The sequence below is a fragment of the Acartia tonsa genome, chromosome 13 (genome assembly GCF_053477335.1).
Source record: "Acartia tonsa isolate MP-2025a chromosome 13, ASM5347733v1, whole genome shotgun sequence".
Lineage (NCBI taxonomy): Eukaryota > Metazoa > Arthropoda > Copepoda > Calanoida > Acartiidae > Acartia > Acartia tonsa.
The window spans coordinates 32,416,226-32,440,005 of NC_137272.1; the positions used below are offsets into that span (position 1 = coordinate 32,416,226).

General features: G+C 33.6%; 1 protein-coding gene across 1 annotated transcript in view; it reads left to right on the forward strand.

The window, feature by feature from the left end:
- Positions 1-23,780, forward strand: part of Dhc64C (dynein heavy chain, cytoplasmic) — an 83,835-nt gene that overhangs the window by 35,776 nt on the left and 24,279 nt on the right. Inside the window, exons 37-70 of the mRNA XM_080146626.1 lie at positions 548-634; positions 1,019-1,234; positions 1,771-1,880; positions 2,100-2,309; positions 2,701-2,900; positions 3,365-3,497; positions 3,834-3,960; positions 4,342-4,469; positions 4,726-4,794; positions 5,137-5,212; positions 6,361-6,508; positions 6,791-6,927; positions 8,642-8,728; positions 12,253-12,412; positions 12,778-12,851; positions 13,256-13,369; positions 13,822-13,946; positions 14,243-14,341; positions 15,079-15,154; positions 15,507-15,572; positions 15,894-15,964; positions 16,159-16,268; positions 16,670-16,758; positions 17,069-17,173; positions 17,518-17,611; positions 17,915-18,012; positions 18,378-18,618; positions 19,001-19,142; positions 19,490-19,645; positions 20,079-20,223; positions 20,669-20,746; positions 21,032-21,133; positions 21,459-21,637; positions 21,828-21,936. Of these exons, the coding sequence (XP_080002752.1) occupies positions 548-634; positions 1,019-1,234; positions 1,771-1,880; positions 2,100-2,309; positions 2,701-2,900; positions 3,365-3,497; positions 3,834-3,960; positions 4,342-4,469; positions 4,726-4,794; positions 5,137-5,212; positions 6,361-6,508; positions 6,791-6,927; positions 8,642-8,728; positions 12,253-12,412; positions 12,778-12,851; positions 13,256-13,369; positions 13,822-13,946; positions 14,243-14,341; positions 15,079-15,154; positions 15,507-15,572; positions 15,894-15,964; positions 16,159-16,268; positions 16,670-16,758; positions 17,069-17,173; positions 17,518-17,611; positions 17,915-18,012; positions 18,378-18,618; positions 19,001-19,142; positions 19,490-19,645; positions 20,079-20,223; positions 20,669-20,746; positions 21,032-21,133; positions 21,459-21,637; positions 21,828-21,936 (4,161 nt within the window). The remainder of the gene's footprint in view (positions 1-547; positions 635-1,018; positions 1,235-1,770; positions 1,881-2,099; positions 2,310-2,700; positions 2,901-3,364; positions 3,498-3,833; positions 3,961-4,341; positions 4,470-4,725; positions 4,795-5,136; positions 5,213-6,360; positions 6,509-6,790; positions 6,928-8,641; positions 8,729-12,252; positions 12,413-12,777; positions 12,852-13,255; positions 13,370-13,821; positions 13,947-14,242; positions 14,342-15,078; positions 15,155-15,506; positions 15,573-15,893; positions 15,965-16,158; positions 16,269-16,669; positions 16,759-17,068; positions 17,174-17,517; positions 17,612-17,914; positions 18,013-18,377; positions 18,619-19,000; positions 19,143-19,489; positions 19,646-20,078; positions 20,224-20,668; positions 20,747-21,031; positions 21,134-21,458; positions 21,638-21,827; positions 21,937-23,780) is intronic.

Sequence of the window (23,780 nt, forward strand, 5' to 3'; positions counted from 1 at the left end):
CCATCTAATCTATACATTGTTTTGTCCATCTGTCTGTTATTTTGGGTGCTAGATCGATTCCTAGATTTTTAAGTTTTCTTAATTTTTGCAACTTCTTTTCAAGCTGCAATTTTCAGGGATTAATAGCTTTTACATTCTCAATATTTTCATAGAGTTTCATTCAGAGTTGTGTATTAATTGGGGTGCTAGATCGATTTCTAGATTTTTAGGTTTTGTGATTTTATCTATTCCTATTCAGGATTGACAGCTGAAATTTTCAGGGATTCAATATACTCATATTCTACATATTTCCATCAAGTTTCATTAAAATTTGTCTATTAATTGCAGTGCTAGATAGATTCCTAGATTTTTAAGCTTTCGTGATAAAAAAGTTGCGTGATTTTAAAAGTTTCGTGATTTCTCCATTTATCAAGTTTAATGATTTTTGTATGACACTGCTCTATAGTACACTTTTTCCAATATCCATCCATAATTTTTGAGCTTCGCTACTTATGGATGTTGTCATCCTTGTTTATAACAGGGATCAAATATGTTGACATATGTTTAGGTTGGAGCCTGGGGTTGTTTCGACGAGTTCAACAGGTTGGAGGAGCGAACGTTGTCGGCTGTCAGTCAGCAGATCCAAACCATACAGGCAGGATAAATATTTATGCAAATGCAGGAATCTAAAGGGATAATACAATGGACGATAAATTGATTTACAAACTTAATGATGAATAACAAAATAAATTCTAAGTTAAGAACAAACTTTTTAAAATTTTATTAAAGTGCCTCAAGTTTCCGAGATAAAGAATTATGAAACGTGTACATAAAACTTTGGGTACCAGTGTAATTTTCTGTCAAATGTTTTATCACACCCTGTGTGGTAGTTTTGCAGACATATAACTCTTTCGCTTTACAAGGGCAACTTCTGCTGTTGTAATAATATGTGGCACTTACGATTTTTTTTATAAAGGTTCAAATGTCAGCATATCTTGCATAAAAAGTCATTTACATAAACTTCTATCCTAATTTTTAGGAGACACTTAAGAGTGCTATGGTCTCCAAGGCCAACCTAACTGTGGAACTGATCGGCAAACAGGTTCGAGTTCACGAGGACATGGCCATCTTCATCACCATGAACCCGACCTATGCGGGCCGGTCAAACCTGCCAGACAACCTGAAGAAGCTGTTCCGGTCACTGGCTATGACCGCACCCGACATGACCATGATTGCGGAGGTCACACTCTTCAGTCAGGGATGGATACTTAAATATTTTATAAGCTGTTGTTGAACAGATAAGACAATGGTAAAGGGATAAAACAATGGCCGATGAATTGGTCTACTGTACATCCCCAATGCAATGATGATACACAAATTCCATCTTCTGTAGATTGCAATTATTGGTTTAATCGTTTGGACACTTAACTTAATGAATCAACAAATTTAAATTCATTAAAGTCCTCAAAGTTGATAAGCCAAAAAATAAGAAAAGGTTATTATAAAATTTGGGGACTAGTGTAATAAACAGCCAATTTTCCACTTCCTGTCTGGTTTTGAAAGTGTTACGAAGACAAAGTCTTTTTTTATCGAATTATATAAGTTAATTTAGTATTAATAAGGGAAATTAAATCTATAACAGAACATTAAATTGTAATAGAGGAACAGACGAATATATCCTTTTTTAGAGTAACTTTGCATATAAAAAATGACGTTTCGTACCTACAATTTTTTTTAATTTGTTCAATATAAAAAATAACTTTGGCGGGAAATAATTTAAGTATCGGGCTGCAGGGATTCCGATCAGCTGAGAAGCTCTCCAGGAAGATTGTTCCATTCTTCAAGCTCTGCGATGAACAGCTGTCAGCACAGTCACACTATGACTTTAAACTTCGAGCTCTTAAGGAAAAGAAAATTTAGTATTAGAGGCAGAAACTCCGCACCCCTAAATTTGAAGTAAAAATTAAAATTGGGGGGGGGGGGGGTGTTCGATATCAACAAAATTGAAAGCACCTAACATGTAATAAACCTGACAAATTAAGATACTTAATATTAAAAAAGAAAATAAAAAATAGAAAACAATGAGCATAGAATTATTAAAAACAAAATTTTTTTTAACCAAAGGCCGTACTTGCATCCGCTGGCCATATCAAACGCGCCAAAATCAACGAGATCAAGGAAGCGATGATCGCGTCGGGCGAAGCCAATCCTAACGAGGAGAAAATCGCGGAAGGCCTTCACGAACAGGAGATCCTTATACAGTCTGTGTGTGAGACCATGGAGCCTAAGCTGGTTGCTGAGGATATACCATTGCTGTACTCGCTTCTTAGGTGAGGTTTATACTTATTTAACTCTGTTGTGTGTGTTATATTTGTAATATAATTTCAAACATTTCGCTATTTTTGAAAAATCAGAAGTTTCAAGCTAAAATATAAAAAAATAAGTTTGTTTCAGATGATTCATGATTGTCTAATTTGGCGAGAAAAGACAGAAAAAAATCGGCGGCCGTTTCTTCACAGTTCTATATAGTACCTAACCTTCTTAAAGTAACTGCCATGCCAAATTTCGATGCTTATAACTCTTTATTTTTTTAGTGTCAGTTTATTTGACTTTTAAGTTCTGGCTTCAAAAAGTGTCACCCCCCCCCCTCCTTTTTAAAAAAAAAATGTCACTGATCCAAATTTATTTTACCTTACTTATTTTATAACTCACACTTTTCAGTGATGTATTCCCTGGTGTTGAGTACCAGAAGGCCCAGATGGAGGTTCTCAAGAAGGAGATTGCTAAGATCTGCGCCGAGGAGCAGTTGGTCTGCGGCGAGGGAGAGGAGGAGGGCAGTGCCTGGCTGGACAAGGTCCTACAGCTCTATCAGATCACTAATCTACATCATGGTCTCATGATGGTTGGGCCCAGCGGCTCAGGTAAGCAAGTTTAGATTGATTGATTGATTGAAAGATGGATTACTGGATAGATGTACAGATTGAATTGTTGATTTTCATGTATTTACAAATTGGTTTACATTGATTTATTAATTCTTTGACTGATATTTGAAATTTTGTAGGAGTTTGTAGAATTTTTTTTTTATCAATATACTTTTTAATGTTGATAGTTTAATACATTTTAAGTTTAAGGTTAGATTATAGACTTGTTCAAAGGAGGGAACAAAAGAGGGTCATTTTTCAAATATTTTCTGTAAAGTTGTGTGTTATCGTTTAGTCAACTGCGCTTATTAAGTCAAACTGTTCTTATTTTTTTACTATTTGTACATATATATATTTGTATATATTTGAAATGTAAACGTTAACAATTTGACTCAATAAGCGCATTTGATTCAACACTAACACACATCTTTACGGAAAAAAATAACCCTAATTTATTCCATTAGGCAAGAGTACCGCATGGAGAGTGCTTCTGAAGGCCCTTGAGAGGATCGAAGGCAAGGAGGGAGTGGCGCATGTCATAGATCCAAAGGCCCTGTCCAAAGAAGATCTGTATGGCGTCTTAGATCCTAATACTAGGCAAAATTGAATTAAAATACAAACAAACTTGAACTTTTCTGTGCGTTTTTTGTCGTAATTAGAGCGTTTTTACGTCTCTTTTGTAAGTCGTATTAGTTTTTTTTATACCTTTAGTAAGGTAGTTTCAGACAGGTTTTTCTTTTCGTTGATATTAATGAAATTTTGGATATTTTGACAGGTTTTAACATATTTTTTTTATATGTCTATGTATAATCTTAAGTTTTTCTATGGAAACAGTGCGTCTGTAATGAATGCGATGGACCATAAGGTTTTTAATTCATGAAAACTAATCTTGTTGATTACTGCTTTTAATTCAATTTACCCTGTGTTACCCAGAGAATGGACTGACGGCTTGTTCACCCACATCCTGAGAAAGATTATTGACAATGTCAGAGGAGAGTTGGATAAGCGACAGTGGATCATTTTTGATGGAGACGTGGACCCTGTGTGGATTGAGAACTTGAACAGGGATGTGTACATTTAGAAAATTATTTATATTTAAGAAGGTTTACAAAACAGGGATCTTGAGGGATAAGACAATCAAAGATGGCTTAATGTATATGACCATGCATTGATCATAGACAAAATTACGACTTCTGTAGCTGTATGATATTAGTTGTCCAAAAGTTTAGGCACAGTTAGTTTGAACCAACTAATCAACATTATCTAAAGTATCCAAAGTTTTTAAGCCAATATATAAGAAAACGTGTTTATAAAACTTAGGGTACTATTGTAATTAACAGTCCAATATCCCTTAAAATTATGATTAAAATCTAAATGCGTCTTTATTAAAAAAAGGCAATTTAATCAAGAAAAAAAATATAAAAATACACATCTAAACCTTAACAGTGTGTTAGACGTGAACATGTTGTTCACTCTTCCCAATGGTGAACGTTTATCCATCCCTCGCAATGTCAAGATTATGTTTGAAGTCACGGATCTGAAACATGCTACTCAAGCTACTGTTTCTAGGTATTAAAGATAGATAGATGGATAGAAAGATAGGTGGACGGAAAGATAAATGGACAGAAAAATAGATGGATATATAGATAGATAAATTGATAGAAAGTTTGTCATATATGTTTTGTAGGTATATTTTATTACACTTGCCTTAAAACAGCCAAAAGGCGAACACCTTTTAAGCTGTAGCTGTATATCGTTACCAATTAAGCACTTATTACAAGACGAATACATTAATTAAAAGATAATTTGAATTATTTTACTTAAGATGTGGTATGGTTTGGTTCAGCGAAGATGTTCTTTCCACCGAGATGATCTTTGCCAACTATCTTGCTAAGTAAGTTTTTTTAACGGGAAATTTTTCTATGAATAGGTTCTGTACGCCAATAATTCACATTAGTCTTTTCATTTTATAGGATTCAAGATTTGTCTGATTGATATAATATGTAGGTACTAATAAATCTGAAAAAATTCGTACGTTCATTTTAAGTTACATACTATCTTTGAAGGAAACCAATTCAAAGGGTGTCCGATTTTACTGTCATTTATCAGATTTGTAGTGCATTTTAATCACAGAGAATAATGTGTCTTTAAAAAAACAAGCATTTGCTATTATTGACATCAGTTGATATTTACAAATTTACAAAGATTCCCCAGATCATTTTTTTTTCATATCTAGGTTGAGACAAATCCCGCTAGAGGGTGAAGATGATATGAGCTCTAAAACCGATGGTGAAGTTTCACCCACCTTAAAGGTAAGAACTGTATACATATATTGAATTATTGGATTTTCTTTCCATTTTTCTGCTGTTCTATATATTCATCCTTCGATGTGTCTACCTATTTATTAAGGTACAACTATATGTTGCAATCCATCTATGTATATTTATTATAAATATTGAATATACAACGAGATGTTGCCACCCGCTGCCGCCCTATTTCGCCCCGGACATCCTGGTCGTTAAATGCCTGGAGTATGCATCCACTTAAGAAGATATCATAAACTTTACCTGGTTATCTTTCTATCAATCTATCTGTTATTCTATATATCTATTAAGACACAAGACAATATTACAGACCTCCTGCAGCCATATATATTGCTACAGATAACCTGTTATCCATTATGTATCTATCTTACTATCTATTATCCATCCTTCCATACATCCATGTACATTGTACCTATCTATTAAGGTACAGCGAGACGTGACTGCCCTGCTACAGCCCTATTTCGCCCTAGATAGCCTGGTGGCTAAATGTTTGGAGTATAAAGCCACTTAAGAGCATATTATGGACTTTACCTGGTTATCTTTCTATCCATCTGTTATTCTATATATTAATCTATCTATCTATTAAGGTACAACGAGACGTGGCCGCCCTGCTACAGCCCTATTTCGCCCCAGACAACCTTATGACTAAGTGCATAGAATATGCAGCCACTCAAGAGCGTATCATGGACTTTACCTGGTTATCTTTCTATCCATCTGTTATTCTATATATCTATCTATCTATCTATTAAGACACAAGACGATATTATTGACCTCCTGCAGCCATCTTTATTGCTACAGATAGCCTTTTATCCATTATGTATTTATCTTACTATATGTATCTATCTATTAAGGTACAACGAGACGTGGCTGCCCTGCTACAGCCCTATTTCGCCCCGGACATCCTGGTCGCTAAATGCCTAGAGTATGCAGCCACTTAAGAAGATATCATAAACTTTACCTGGTTATCTTTCTATCTATCTGTTATTCTATATATCTATCTATCTATTAAGACACAAGACGATATTATTGACCTCCTGCAGCCATCTTTATTGCTACAGATAGCCTTTTATCCATTATGTATTTATCTTACTATCTATTATCAATCCTTCCATACATCCATGTATCTATCTATTAAGGTACAACGAGACGTGGCTGCCCTGCTACAGCCCTATTTCGCCCCAGACAACTTGGTGGCTAAATGTCTGGAGTATGCAGCCACCCAAGAGCATATTATGGACTTTACCAGGCTGCGTGCTCTTGGTTCACTCTTCTCCATGCTTAATCAGGGATAATGCTATTTTATCAAAATTGTCTGTGTCTCTGCTATTTAAGATATTCGGTTAAGAAAACTAGAAAAATATGTGGAAGGGATAAAAAATGAGTAAAGTAAAGATTATCTCATGAAAACCATTTCTATTTTCCCTACTTGGGGGGAAAAACTAGGTGGGGAAAAAATGTGCAGAACATACACCCATGATAAACAATATGGTAATTTTGCTGTTATGAATCATTGCGAAACAGCAAAGGTATGTCTGTAAGAAATATAAACTAGCATTACTCCTGCCTAGATGGTACGTAACATCCTGTTGTACAATCACCAGCACGCCGACTTCCCCATGCAGTCTGACCAACTGGAGGCATATGTACCCAAGTCTCTCGTCTACTCCATTCTCTGGAGCTTCACTGGAGACTCCAAGATGAGGGTATGTTTGTTTTTAGGAAGCGAGTCTACTCTACAGTCGGACTTTCACGAAACTCTGGCACTAGAAAGATAAATTGGTCCATTGAAAAACCCATTTTAATATAAATATTGGCGTGAATATCATATGTGTACAGTATCATAATTTAATCTTTTTTTCGCAACATACAGCAAAAGAATTTGGCTTAACCAGAAATATCAGTAGAGGCGCCGGACAACTATGAAGCTTTCTTGTTAAAAGAAGTTGTATCAACTTTTTTGCTTTTTATTTAAGATAGCTAGCCGGTTCTTTCAGTAAGTAGTAGATGTAAAATTTTTCATAGAATTCAGATATGCAATCGGTTTTTTTGTAGACCTCTTATTTTTGAAGTAATTTAAGTTTTTTTAAAAAATAATTAAGTCGGTTTTAAGGTACTAAAACGCAACAAAATAAAAGAAGAAAATGGCCAGTATGAACAAAAATAGTAAGATCTTTAATTTGACACCTTACTTTTAAAATTCTGTTGAGTAATTATTGAAAAAATTATTTTTTTAACCTCGGTTTAATAAAAACTTTAGACCTAAATATTTTCTCAAACAGACATAAAAAACATGGGTTCATATATACATTTAGAATCAGAAAAATATTACAAATCTATTCTAAGCAAAATTGAAAAAGTTTTATAAAACTATAATAAAAAAAATAAGTATATTTTAAGAATCATAATTTTCGGCTTTAAAGGGTTAGCTTGAACCAAACCTGAACAAAACCTAAACAAAAGACAATGCAATGTAGCAGATATTTTTTAAACACAAGAAACAATAATGTATTTTTAACTGCATTGTTTTGAAGTTTATAAACAGACTGATGCATATTTGTTCATAATTTTTCATTCTTTACATGTTCTGTAATATCACTATATTTATTGTAGTATCTATTGTATATATTGTATGAACGTTCTCCTTTTTTTCTGGCAATTCCATAGGTTAATTTTATAGATTAAGCTTCCCGATTCGTCAATTTTTGCGATTTGTGATTGGCTAATTTAGTAGTTACAATTCTTAAAATAAACTTTTTATTTTTTCTATTTTTTATTACAATTTTTTAAAACTTTTTCAATTTTGCTTAGAATGGATTCATATTATTTTTCTCATTCTAATGGTATATATGAACCCATATTTTTTATGTCTGTATGAGAAAATATTTAGGTTTAATGTTTTGATTAAACGGAGGTTAAAAAATAGATTTTTTCAACAATTACTCAACAGAATTTTAAAAGTAAGGTGTCAAATTAAAGATCTTACTATTTTTGTTCATACTGGCTATTTTCTTCTTTTATTTTGTTGCGTTTTAGTACCTTAAAACCGACTTAATTATTTTTTTAAAAAACTTAAATTACTTCAAAAATAAGAGGTCTACAAAAAAACCGATTGCATATCTGAATTCTATGAAAAATTTTACATCTACTACTTACTGAAAGAACCGGCTAGCTATCTTAAATAAAAAGCAAAAAAGTTGATACAACTTCTTTAGTAAATATAAATCTTATCCAATAAATTGGTCGAACTAACTTTTTAAGGTTGTATAAATCTTTGAAATCTTTGTGCCTAATCGATGTATGAATCACTATTTTAAAAATAACTTAAACACTTTTTGACAATACGTTTGATTGAGTTGAAAGTTCAAAAAATTTTATCCTTATTGTAACAGGAATCCTTATGCATAATATTTTGTTTAGATTCGCCACAATATGAGCGACTTTGTGCGGTCAATCTGTACAATCCCACTTCCCCCACAGAATAACATGCCCATCCTAGACTTCGAGGTAACGGAAATAGATAGATTCATATATAGATAGATAGATCAATCAACTTACTTTTTATTACTAACAATAGCGAATAAGGGAAAGGTAGGTTGCGGGTAATATCCGTAAAAGTGTGTGTTTTAAGGCTTAAAAATAGTAGTAGAACGATAATATTCACTAAATATGTATATTTCTTATTGAAAAGAACTATAGACAAAAAAAATTTTTTAAAGTTAACATAAATTTTTATCGTTCTACTACTGTTTTTTACTTAAAACACATAAACTTTATGGATTTTACCGGCAACCTACCTTTCCCTTTGTTTTTCATGGCTTCAACAGACTTTAACCCATAGTTATACAAGTACAATATTAATTTAGTATTTGCTCATAAATCAGGATTGGGTGGGGGTGGTACCTAATAGATCTTTTAAATTGTAACAAGACATCTGAATGGATGAGACAAAGGACGGTCAAAAAATTGATATACACCCCCAATGATGATAAACAAGATTACCAATTGAATATTCTATAAAAGTACTCAAAGATTTTGAGCTAATTGATAAGACATCGTGGTCTTAAAACTTTGGGTACCAGTGTAATTTACATTTTGACTAGCTTGAATAATACTTGCTTGGTTTGTAATACCTTATCAATATAATACAGTATGCACTGGGTTTAATTCTAGTATTCAAATCTTTAAATTCAAAAATATAATTATGCCAATAAAAGAGGGTCCTTAAAGTTGTGTGTTGGGTTGTAGTCAAATGATCGTATTAAGTCAAAGTGTTTTGAAATATTGCCAAATGTATTAATAGGAAATGGTTCATAATTAAGAACATGGTGACTTAATAAGAGCGTTTGACAACAACTTCACGGAATTACGCGAAAAAATGACCAACATTATAGCTTTTCATGAAATATCTCTGACCTCCCAATTGAAGTATTTCATTCTTTATCACTTTTTTAAAACAAAAATTAGGATTATAAAAATGATTTCACGTTGCAAAATATTGTTTTAAAGATTTGTTAAATGGAATGAAACCCAGCTAAAGTGTGTTTCTATCTTCTTTTTACTTCTTGAACATTGTGTGTTTATATAAGGGATAAGACAATGGACGATAAATGAAAATACCCCCATACATTGCATTGTCTTACTTTAGTTATTACAAAAAAGTTTTTGATAATGGACCATGATTGGGTTGTACAAAGTAATAATTTAAAACTTGTGTTTTAAAAATTTTAATCAACAGAACATGGGGTAGTTTTATCTATTATAATTTTTGGATCATGAAAATAAAACGAAGTAGCTGTCCTCTATTTCTAGCCCCTGTGGGGCAATCATCAACGTTTACCTTAAAATACGACGAAACCCGCTTTTTCGTTTTCTGTCCATGATCCTAATTTTTTTGAGGGGGGGAGTTTAATTTATCGATGAATGTCCTATCTCTTTTCCCTGATTATTCCTTATTGACATTTTACTACTCTTACTAATATACAAAATATTTCTCTTGCAAGGAATGCTTTATTTGGAGGGTAAGTTAATGAAAAACAAAAACATAAAAACCCTTTTTTTCTAAACTTTTTGTCTAGTCTGTCTTGTAAAGTGAAATATTAAAATAATTTTAGGTTATGCTTTGCATGTTTTTATTCTAAATTATAGTTTTAGTTATCTTTATATAAAAAGTAACAGGATGTCTATCTGTAGCCTAGAATCTTGTTAACCACTGGACCGAAAATCGCACCTAAAAAACCTAAAAAGAGGGAGGTCATTTTCTAGTTAATCCCGTAAAGGTGTGTGTTATAAGGCCTAAAAATAGTATTAGAACGATAAGGTGCTCTATATATTTGTATTCCCTATTGAATAGAACAATAGGGAAGAAATTTTTTTTTTTTTTTTTTGATAACCGTACCTGGAATATCTTTAAAAAATAAGAAATTTCTATCAAACGCTTTGTTTGGCTCAAACTGACACAAATAAAAAAAATATAATTATAATAAATCAACCTGTAAAGAATGGCTTCTTTCTTTGTTTAATGGTATAGATTGTTCTTAACTTTTACCTTGTACCTATAGAAAACATTATTATTATAATTATATTTTTTTTTAATTTTTGTCAGTTTGAGCCAAACAAAGCGTTTGATAGAAATTTCGTATTTATTAAAGATATTCCAGGTACGGTTATCAAAAAAAAAAAAAAATTTCCCTATTGTTCTATTCAATAGGGAATACAAATATATAGAGCACCTTATCGTTCTACTACTATTTTTAGGCCTTATAACACACACTTTTACGGGATTTACTAGAAAATGACCTCCCTCTTTTAATGTGGAGGGTCCACTTTCAACCCCCCTTCCCTCATGTGCCCCTAGAGACCTCTAAGGCGTATTGTTTGACTTATTAACAAGGATGACAACATTAATTAAGATCAACGGTACTAAAAAATTAAGAAGGAAATTATTATTTTCAGTCTAAATTAAAACCAAATTCTGTTGAGATGAAATGCTAAGCTGTTAACATTTAAAAGAAATCAAGTATTTACGAATTCAAAAATAGTAACGTTTTAAATGGACATTAAGATTAAGACATTACGACAAAAAGATGCAATTATAATAAGATTATATGGATTGGTACAATTAATCAGCTGACAAACTATCCCTGTTATTTTTAACGCTTTCGGCTTGCATTAAAACCTTTAATGTTAAAACCGTTGCTTTATATTCAAATCTTACAGACTTCGATATGATTTTTAGTTCCATTCTAGAACTTTTATTTACCTAGTAATTTGTTCAAATTATGTTTAGTGCTTTTTATATGTGTTGTTGATGTTTTAGTACATATGCTTGCTTTTGCTTTAGTTTTTTTTTGCATTTTAATGTTAATGCGAATAAATAGTATACTTCCCCCCCCCCCCCCCCCCCCCACCTCAACTTCCTTTCACACTATATTTATTAGCCTTGCAGGACTAGGCTGTATCTGAAGTATCATAACCCTTCGGGGCTAACCTACTCCCTAATTTTTTTTTCAATATCTTTCAAGATAAGAATGAGGGGGGGGGGGGGGTCCTGGGTTCGACTAAGCTTTGAGGAAAATTAAAATTCACCAAAGAAAACTTGTACAATTCAACATAATTAAGCAAAAATAATTTTCAAATTAATAGCAGGGGTGTATATTCTGCACAAGATTAATTTTTTTCCCCTGCTGCAAATTTTTATATTATTTTTCCCTCTTAGTTTTTTCCAGCAAGGAAGGGGATAAAATGGAAAAATATTTTCAGAACTCTTTTATTTTATTCATATCATGCCCCCTTCCACATATTTTTAGTTTTTTTTTCACTAAAGAGGGGAGAAAAATAGAAAAAAATGCTTTCAGTCCTCTTAATTTTTACATTCCCCCCCCCCCCCCCCAACCACATATTTTTTTTTTACCCTTCCCCCCCCCCCCTCTGCCGGGTCAATTTCAAAAATAAACACCCTTGATTAATAGCTTGCAGGATTTTAACATACATTAGTGATGTTAAACACTATTAAAAATCTATTTTCTAAGGTGACCATGTCTGGTGATTGGGTGCCCTGGAGCGCCAAGGTGCCCCAGGTTGAGGTGGAGACGCACAAAGTGGCCTCCCCCGACGTGGTGGTGCCCACCCTGGACACTGTCAGGCACGAGTCCCTGCTCTATACCTGGCTGGCTGAACATAAACCTATGGGTAAGATTTGTTTGGTTTTAGAGTAGGAGTGGCTAGAAAAATATACTAAATCCATCCCAATTGGCAAATCTTTTCTAAAATGTAGAATACAGTCGATATAGTAGATATTGAAATCTTAAGCTTCAGACCGAAAAGAATCTAGTATTATCTGTAATAGGATGTATCTCAAAATAATGTACAAAGGTCGCAAGTAATGATGATATACTTACTACGTTTCCCATATGATATATCAAACAAATATTACATAAATATTATTGAAAGGTTTAGAAACGATGAGAAAATGCCTAAATGACCAAAGCTATCTATTACAGAAGTACTGAATGAACATTAATGTAGAAAAGCTTTATTATAACATATTTTATTAGTTCTGTGTGGCCCGCCTGGTTCTGGAAAGACCATGACCTTGTTCTCTGCCCTTCGCTCTCTGCCTGATATGGAGGTAAATTTTATTAGTGGGGTGGTGCCATTTATACGACTAGCTAAAGTATAGTAACTGTGTTTTTGACAAAAAGTGTGTGTTTTTTTGTCAATCTGATTAGGTATTCTTTTTAACAACAGGCAAAATTACACCTTTAACACTGATAGGTATGAACACAATCTTTTTAATTTTCACAAGAAATGGAATATTGGTGTGGATGGTGGGTTGCAAACTAGCTTTATGTTAAAAGTTTATTTATACAATGTTAGTTTTTTTTGTAAAGTCTTGGTTACCTATCATTTTTCTCTTGTTGGTTTGAATTTCAGTTAAACCACAGCCCCAGAACTACTGTTAAAGACCATTCTATATATCTATTAATATGTATCTATCCATGATTATATTTATCTATCCATCTTACTATCTAGGTTGTTGGTTTGAATTTCAGTTCAGCCACAACCCCAGAGCTGCTGTTGAAGACCCTGGACCATTATTGTGAGTACAGGAAAACACCAAATGGAATGGTGCTGTCCCCCGTACAGGTTAGTATTTTATTTCCAGTATGGCATCGAAACCGATTGATATCCGCTGGGCTAAAACCGGTTCTTAATTCTTAGCCGTACTAAAAAATCACGTCTAGCATTGTATACAGACAATTTTCCACGAATGTTAAATTAAAATAAAACTAGTTTGTTAGTACGGTCCTTCGGCTCCTCGGGGTGAACTCAACTGGTTTTAATCTTTTAATTTTTAATTTTAATTTCTGAAAAAAGCGGTCTAAAAACGATATTATTAAATGGTCGCTGCCATTTTCTTTAGGTATAAGATTTAAAATAGCTGAAAGATTAAAATCTTTAAAATTTAGCACTTTATATACCTAATTTTCTTTCTATCCATATATTTACATAGTTTCCAATCATCTAAATATAAAATTCAAGATTAATTTACCAAATATCGTCGATTATGGTATACTCATATATATCTATCTATCTAGCTTGGTGTATGGCTGGTGATGTTTTGTGATGAGATCAATTTACCTGATATGGACGATTACGGCACGCAACGTGTTATTTCCTTTTTGAGACAAATGGTTGAACACAATGGCTTCTATAGAACAAGGTAGGGTATATTTGTCTTTCTGTGAAACTAATCTATGATTAATCATACTCATAATTCAAAAATTATTGTATTTTAGACTTCAACAAAACATTAAACTATCTTTTAATATATTTATAAATGTATCTAGAATATACGTGAATGATATCATAGGAGAAAAAATTGTTAAAAATTTATGTTGCAATTTCCCCCTGCATTCATTGGTATGGCCGTTTATCTAGTAGGAGGATTAGACAAAGGAGGGGGAGGGGAAGATTTTAGCCCCCTACAAAGTTCACTTTGAACATGTTTCTCTTTAGAACTGGAGGAGAACAGCAGTTTGTAAAGCTGGAGAGAATCCAGTTTGTTGGAGCCTGCAATCCTCCCACTGACCCGGGAAGAAAACCTCTGTCTCACAGGTATAGATGATGATAGATAGATAGACAGACTTTTAGTTTGTTGGTGCCTGCAATCTATTAACAGATCCAGGAAGAAAACCTCTGTCTCGCAGGTATAGATGTAGATAGATAGACAGACAGACTTTAAGGTTTGTTGGAGCCTGCAATCCTTCCACTGTACTGGTCCGGGAAGAAAACCTTTTTCTCACAAGTATATGATGATAGATAGATATATAGAGAGACAGTTATAGTTTGTTGGAGCCTGCAATCCTCCCACTAATCCGGGAAGAAAACCTCTGTCTTACGGTATGGTTAGATAGATAGAGACAGACTTAAAGTTTGTTGGAGCCTGCAATCCTCCTACTGATCCGGGAAGAAAACCTCTGCCTCACAGGTATGGTTAGATAGATAGAGATAGACCTATAGTATGTTGGAGCCTGCAATCCTCCCACTGATCCGGGAAGAAAACCTCTGTCTCACAGGTATGGTTAGATAGATAGAGACAGACTTATAGTTTGTTGGAGCCTGCAATCCTCCTTCTGATCCTGGAAGAAAACCTTTGTCTCATATGTAGAAATGGATTGTTAGACAGCTATAGTTAGATAGATATATGAATAGAATTAGAAAGACAGCCAGAAAGATATTTATGAAATAACGTTTCCACAAAAAAAAATCTGCTAAAGTAAAACACCATGAGCTTGTAATTATGTGGAGCAATCAAAAGAATCATTATTGAAACAAATCTTATTTATTTTCAGATTCCTACGCCATGTGCCAGTAGTGTATGTTGACTACCCTGGGGAAACTTCACTGAAACAAATCTATGGAACATTTAACAGGATTGTTTATTAATCAAAGAAATTGGAATTATCTATATTTTAAAGTGTTCTTTTATCATCTAAAAATATGGTCAGTCTATACTATCACTAGTTGCTTCTCTCCTAGTATCTATTGGATGTCAGGAATATAGCCTAAATCAATCCCAAATCATTTATCAAGCTTCTATGAAAAGTAAAATCAATTCTGATCAGCATTTTCCTAGATCTTTAGCCAGAACATTTAGCTATCTTTTAGCCTTCAAGGGAATCGCTAAATCTTACTAGTCTGTGTTAAAATGTTAATATATCATCTATTATTATAAAAAATATAGACTCATTTGTGCTTAAAAATAAACAAATATACTTTGAACAGAGCTATGTTGAGAATGGTACCAACATTGAGAACTTATGCCGATCCTCTCACCAATGCCATGGTAAGTATGTACATCTTTAGTAATGCATTTAATATCAGATAGAGGGGACAATGGACTATTTATTGCAATAGTCCCCAAAGTTATGTAATAATTTTTTTTTTTTTTTAAGTATCAAAAGTTGTAAACCAACGAATAAGAAAACGCTGATATAAAACTCTGGGGACTAGTGTAATAATCAGCCCATTGTCCCTTTTCTCTTTTTATTGCTATATTGGATTTGGATATTCCGGATCACAGATTCGGATTCTAAGTCCAAAAATTGGACGGATTCCGGATTCGAATTGCCAACCCTAATTTTGAACCTTTTTTTGTTTGTTCTAGGTTGAATTCTATTTGCTATCCCAAGAAAGATTCACTCAAGACATGCAACCTCACTATGTCTACTCACCCAGGTATAAAGGATAGATAGTAGAAAGATAGATATTTACTATCTATAGGAAGATTTGCTACTTTCCCATGCTTAAAAGATGTATAGATTTAATGGCATTTGCGAAACTATACTATTGATTGATTGCTTAATTAGAAAGATGACAAGGTGGGTGCGCGGCATCTGCGAAACTATACTATTGATTGATTGATTATTTAGAGAAATGACCAGATGGGTGCGCGGCATCTGCGAAGCTATCCGTCCTCTCGAGACACTAGATGTTGAGGGTCTTGTCCGTCTGTGGGCCCACGAGGCCCTCAGACTTTTCCAGGAATGGAATTTTAACAAATTGTATAAAACTGTAGACACCGATTTCTTTTTGTCTGGACCATGGGTTTTTAGGAATACAAAAGAAAAAAATATTGGGGATAAAAAACTTTCCATTTCATAAAAGAAACAACACTAAAAGGTTCGATATGCCAATTGTGCGTTCTACTTCAAAGTGCCTTGTTGAGCACAGAGAACCCTCACTTATTTAGTAATTTTTCAAAATAAATTGAAAATAAGAAAGGGGGGGGAGTAGTTTTTCGTTTGATTATACATTTAGTTCCGAAGAAAGTTAAGTTATATTCGATACTGGGGCAGGCATAGAAAAGACACTATCCACGCCACTGAGAAATATTTGGAAGGTATTATCATAAAATCAATATGTTTTCATTCCACGGTACGTAGGACCGTCTGGTTGAAGAGGAGGAAAGAAATTGGACCAACACAAACATTGACGAAGTCGCCCTTAAACACTTCCCCAATGTCGAAAAGGCAAAGATAACTATAGAATTTTCATGCAAAATAGCCTAAATCTTGCCTGTTATAATTTTGAACTACTTGACTATTTGTAAATATTTAAATATATGCTGTTAATTGATTTTTATCCAAACATTATAGATAGGTCAATAGAAGATAATAAAGTTATCTAATATTTACAGTTACACAATAAAAAAATAATGTACGTATACTTCTTTTATTTTGGTGCTCTCCAAATATCAAACCTCTCTTTTATACTGATACATTTCAGTGTCAGCAAAAAAAGGGTACCTGTCCTTTAATCTATAGTTATCTCTTAAATTAGGATCGTGCTCTTGGAAGGCCCATACTCTACAGTAATTGGTTGAGCAAGAATTATATCCCAGTTGAGAGAGAGGAGTTGAGAGATTATGTTAAAGCTAGGCTTAAGGTAAGACAGAAATGTACATAGATAGATGGACAGACACTAGGTAGATAGATACATTAATGGATAGAATGGTTGACATGTAGATAACTAATTTGATTAAGAATTAAATACCAGTAGAGAGAGGAGTTGAGAGATTATGTTAAAGCTGATGGACACCAGGCTTATAGTGAGATAGATAGATAAATGAATGAATAGAAAGATTGATAGATAGTGGAGATAGATATATGAATAGATCGCCCAAAAAATATTAGATTTAACCACTAATAAATTCATAGGAATTGTAAGAAAAAGAATGCTGTACCTGTTTTCAATGCAATATATAAATAGACTAAACAACTATTTTTAAGGTGTTCTATGAGGAAGAGCTTGATGTCCCGCTTGTACTGTTCAATGAAGTACTTGACCATGTACTTAGAATTGACAGAATCTTCAGACAACCTCAGGAAATTATATTAAATCTTCCTATTGTGTGCTTTTAATTTTTCTGCCCATAGAATTTAATTCATTGCCTTGGAGAATATTGTAATTTACTCTGTCCCTTATACTAAACTTGGGATCAAAAGACTGCCAACAAATATTAATAATGCACAGTTATTTTGTCCTTTTAATTTGCTAAAATATCTCTTTTTTTCTCTTTCTAAATCTCTTTGTAAATCCTTATATTTAGCTCTATATATACAGCTTCGCTGCATTGGATGTAATGTCCTCCGTTTGATTTGAAAGATTTATTAATGTATTGATGATAGGGTCATTTGCTGCTGATTGGTGTGTCGGGTGCGGGTAAAACCACCCTGTCACGTTTTGTTGCATGGATGAATGGACTTACTGTCTTCCAGGAATGTGTTAACTAAAAAGAAATATGTACTGCTATTAAACGCTTTTGTTAAGTCAAAACTACATAAAATATATCCTAAAATTCGGTTCTAAAGTTGCTCAAAACTACTATGTACTGTTGTAATGTGTCCGTGACAAAGTAATGTTCATTCCCAATTATGATAAAAAAAATTACCCCTTACTTCTGTTTATTTAAATTATTGATTGTAATGTTCAACCACTACTAGTTTGCAATTAACCAATCAAAATTCAAGATTCTGGTACAGCGAATAACACACATATACACATTTTTATAAACTTTGGATATTAGTGTATTTTACTGTTCCAATGTCCCCAATATCTCTGAAATTAACACATACCGCCCCTGCAACAGATAAAGGTACACAACAAGTACTCGGCCGAGGACTTTGACGAAGACCTGCGGCAGGTGTTGCGTCGCTCCGGCTGCAAGGACGAGAAGATCTGCTTCATCCTGGACGAGTCCAACGTCATGGACTCTGGCTTCCTGGAGCGGATGAACACTCTGCTGGCTAATGGTGAGGTGCCCGGCTTGTTTGAGGGAGATGAACACACCACCCTCATGACCCAGTGCAAAGAGGGCGCTCAGAGAGAAGGTAAATTGAATTTGACGTACTATTGATAGATTCATTGATGGATTAGTTGATTTATAAATTAGACTGACAGATTTATTTATTGATGCATTTGTTGTGATTTTTTTGAAAGCAATAAAGTGTCAAGAGCAAACTCAAGGAATGTTATGCGTAAAAAAATAGCTTGAGCCTTGTCCTAAATGATTCAATTTTTTTCATTTGGTGAGAAATATCAATTTGAATTCTTCTCAGTTCCATTTTGTACCTCATCAAACCAACTACCAAGCACAATTTTAGCATTCTAATCCTGTTTTAATGTCTTAAAAAACAACTTCACGAAGGGTTCTGCACATTTAGACTTTCTTATTTTATTATATACATCTTGATTAATTGATATTTTTTTAAGGATTGATGCTGGATTCAAACGAAGAGTTATACAAATGGTTCACCCACCAAGTAATGAAGAACCTTCATGTCGTCTTCACCATGAACCCTAGCAGCGAAGGATTGAAGGATAGAGCTGCAACTTCGCCTGCTCTCTTTAACAGGTTATAATTCATTTTTTAGTAGCGAAGCTACTCTACAATCTTTTATGGCATGTCTCCAATTGACAGCGAAGCTTTTTTATGATTTTAGAAAAATGTCAGTCTGTCTATCCGTCATAAACAGTATTAAGAATCATAAGGCTGCTATTAAAATTAGGAAACTGCATTTTTATGAGGATCTTATTTTATTTTTTACTTTTCTTGTGCAAAAGAAAACAGTTCTTTTTTCGTTCGTGTTTTTTGTATAAATTGGATATTTAGCCTACTCAGTTTTTTAATATCCCTTTCCCCCGGCCTCTATGAATTATCCTTTTTCTCAAATTTTATTTTCTAGCCTTCTTATTTTAAAGGTGTGTCCTGAATTGGTTCGGAGATTGGTCGGACGGTGCGCTATACCAGGTGGGCAAGGAGTTCACCATCAAGATGGACCTGGATACTGTTACCTGGAGGGCTCCAGATTACTTCCCGGTGGTCTGTCCTGGTCCCAGTATGCCTCCTAATCATAGGTAGATGGATACATAGATAGATAGATATATTTTTGGTAAAATAGTTAGATATATTGACAGATAGATAAATGGACAGTTGATAGACAAACCAACAAATATGAAAATCCACATTATGTTTGATAGATATAATGATCAGAAAGACAAAGAAATTTGTAGATATAGATGTAGGAAGTCTAGATTCCTTTATCACTCAATTGGACTAATAGAGACACAGTGTTTTGTCGCTCGTATAATGTGACTAAAGTTAACATAAACCTTTGTCTGCTAGGAATTTTTTTTTAAGTTGGACGGATCGTTGTGTCTGATTGAGCGAGCATCTAGAGTAATAAATCTATTTATGTTAATAAGTCATCTTAACATATATGATAGATAGATAAAAAGAATATGCTTATAGAAAGTTATATTTAGCTGACTGACCAATGATAATTTTTAGGGAAGCTGTAGTGAACGCGATGGTGTTTGTTCACCAATCTTTGTACAAGTGTAACGCCAAGATTGTGAAGAGAGGTGGTCATGTCATGTCCATTACCCCAAGACATTTCCTTGACTTTATCCAACATTTTGCCAAATTGTATCAGGTATTCTATCTATCTATCTTATCTCTTTTTATCTATCTTGCTATCCTTCGATTTTTTTTCTATCTATCCTTCTTGCTTTTATCTAACTACATATTTTATTTTCATAATATATTCCTGGCCACCTAATTATCAAGTTTTGAAATCTATCTGACTTGCTACCAACCTAACTAAATGTCTTTCTATCTGTTTTGCTTTCTATTTTAAAATGTGTCAATCTAATAATTTGCAAAAGTATATCTAAAGAAGACTGATAAATTAATTCTGATAAATATTTTGTAGGCAGATCACTCAAATTCCACTACTGTTTATTAAATCTTTAAAATAAAGGGGTAACTTTTCCTGGTGGGTATCAAGCCTTAAGACTTAAATTGAAATGGTCAAATTGGTGAATCGCAGAGAAATATTTAGACTTTGGGTCGTTCTTTTCAATGATCTATAAATTAAGGAAAAACGAAGTGGACTGGAAGAGGAGCAGCTACATATCAATGTGGGTCTCAACAAGATTGCTGAAACTGTAGCTCAGGTAAACATTTATAAGCTTTATAATATTGAGGGAAATAAGGATTGTAGATTAATACAATAGTCAATATTTTAAACTTTCCATCTTAATGTCAACATTTGCCTTTTTTTATTCATTTCTCACTCAAAATAGTTATAAACCTTCCTTGTATTAAAAACAAACTTCATTGTAAAAGAGAACCATTTTAGTTAAGCTGTTGGCGAGATCCTTCGGTGCACACAGACAAATACAAACATATTCTGTTACTTTTATAAAAGAATCAATCCATATTTTAATAATATTTTCTAGGTTGAAGACATGCAGAAATCACTGGCAGTAAAATCAGCTGAGCTTGAGTCTAAGAAACAAGAAGCCAATGAGAAGCTTAAACAAATGATCAAAGACCAACAGGTGAATTATCTATCTGCCTATAAATCCATATTTTTGTTTATTTGATATCTTTCTGTCTTGATATCTATCTATCTTGTTCTCTATCTGTCTTGATATCTATCTAACTATTTGATATCTATATGTCTTGCTATCTGTCTATCTTGATCTATATCGGTTTGAATTATCTATCTGTTTTTAATCCTATCTATCTTGCTCACTGTCTGTTTGAATTCTCTGTCTGTTTATAATTTTATCTATAACTATATGTATATCATATCTCTTATCTATCTATTTGTCCTATTATCTTTTTATGCATCTATATCAATCAACCTGTCTATTCATCTAGGAAGCAGAGAAGCAGAAGCAGCAGAGCCAGGAGATCCGTAAGCTTGTGGAGCAGCAGACCATCGAGATAGCCGCCAAGCGGACCGAAGTCATGGCCGACCTGGACAAGGTGGAGCCGGCCGTGCAGGATGCCCAGGCCGCCGTCAAAGGCATCAAGAAACAGAACTTGGTTGAGTTGAGGTAATTTATATATTATTTAGGAATATCAAGGTTTGAACACTCAGCTTAATGAATCAACCAATGGCAATCAAAATTTACTAAATTCCTCAATTTGTTAGGCCAAAGAATAAGAAAACGTTATTATAAAACTTTGTCCCTACTCTCTGATTGATATGAACCATGGGCAAATCATTGTATTATTTTTTATTAGAACTATGTCTATGCCTCCGCCACCAGTCAAACTGGCCCTGGAATCCGTGTGTGTCCTGCTGGGAGAAAATGTCACAGATTGGAAATCCATCAGATCTGCTTTCATGAAGGTTAGTTATCCTTAAAGATAATAGAATATGCCTGACTCTCTGTGGCTTTAGATCTCGCGAACTGCTAAACAGGACGAAAAGGATCTCCTTTATATTGAAGCTTCATATACGCCCATGGAAGTATCTTTGGAAAAAGGACCTCTCTCCACCAAGAAAATCACAATCAGTAACATGAAAATTATAATTAAGTCATGGGTAAACCTACAATAGTATCTATTATACAAATGTAGTGCCATGATCTTCCTAGTTATATTTAATATCTTATTATTGATATTATTTATTCAATGTAATGAACTTATATAATAATTGTTATAATTAGTGGAATTAATAAATATCTATCTCTATCTAAGAAAATACACTACCTCCCGTCCTAAAAAAAATTTCTTCATAAAAAATCATAAGGGAGGGTCGACTTAACTGTGGTCAATAAAGGGCTTTTTGATGGTATGGGGATTTAATAAGCTGACGATATAGATAGATGCAGCGTGGCCACATTTTTCAGTATACTGAAAATATTCAGTATTCTTCAGTATTTGGAAATTGGGGGTTCAGTATTTTCAGTAAATACTGAATATTCAGTATTTGAAAATTTTATTCAGTACTTTTCAGTTTTTGGAAATTTTCATGATTCAGTATTTTCATTATTTCTTAAATTCCAAAAAAAATTGCATAAGTAAGATGTTTTTCAAGTAGTTGATGTCAGATTTTTTAAAGCGCTTCGCGCCTCACTTTACTTTCCTTTAAATTAACCAATAACTTTGTACATTCAGTTTGCTTTTTTTATGGTAATATACATTTTTTTTCAATTTCATCTCAAATATAATTTTTTTAGATATTTGAGATGCTTTAACACAGTATTTTTTTTCAGATATTTTTAGTAGCGAAGCTACTCTATAATTCGAAATGTCCGTCCGTCTGAGACAGAATAGGGGAAACGTGATTTTCTCGGCTCCTGTTTAAGATAGAAGGCTGAAATTTCTTGTCAACATTCCTATTAATATGGAGCATAATTTAAGTATAAAACATGGATGCCAATCGGACCCATTTTTTGCAGGTTTTAGGCTATTTATTTCTCCAATTTTTCTTTGGTGTTTATGGTCCGATTTTCAAAAATTTTTCCATTATAGATATCAAAATTAAAGGGGGGGGGGAAAATGTGGTGACTCGTCACACAACATACCAGCAATTTTATTTTGGATGCTACTCCCTTAGTTTTAGAGATAATTGGATGAAATCTTTTGGGCTGGGTCACTAATTACCCCAACTAGTGGTATCTTTAAAAAAAAACGGCGGCGGGACCGCCGCTCCCGCCGTCCGCCGCCGTTTTCCGCCGCCACCAAAAAATAATTTTTTATTGCATTTCTCGCCGAATTAGGCAATTTGGAATCATTTGAGACCATGTTATTTTTTTCAAAAATTTTTCCCCTTACAATCAACCCTGCGGGGGGACTTAGTCATTTTTTTCAAATTCTCGTTTTTCAAGGTATATCTTAAATACAGTAATTCTCCTGTGATTTTGAAGATATTGAAACAAAATCTTTTTAGGTTTGTAAGTTTAAAATATTTGAATTAAGAAAACGGCGGCGGGACCGCCGCTCCCGCCGTCCGCCGCCGTTTTCCGCCGCCACCAAAAAAATTTTTTTATTGCATTTCTTGCCGAATTAGGCAATTTGGAATCATTTGAGACCATGTTATTTTTTTCAAAAATTTTTCCCCTTACAAGCAACCCTGCGGGGGGACTTGGTCATTTTTTTTTAAATTCTCGTTTATCAAGGTATATCTTAAATTCAGTGCTACTCCTGTGCTTTTAAAGATATTGAAACAAAATCTTTTTAGGTAGGTCA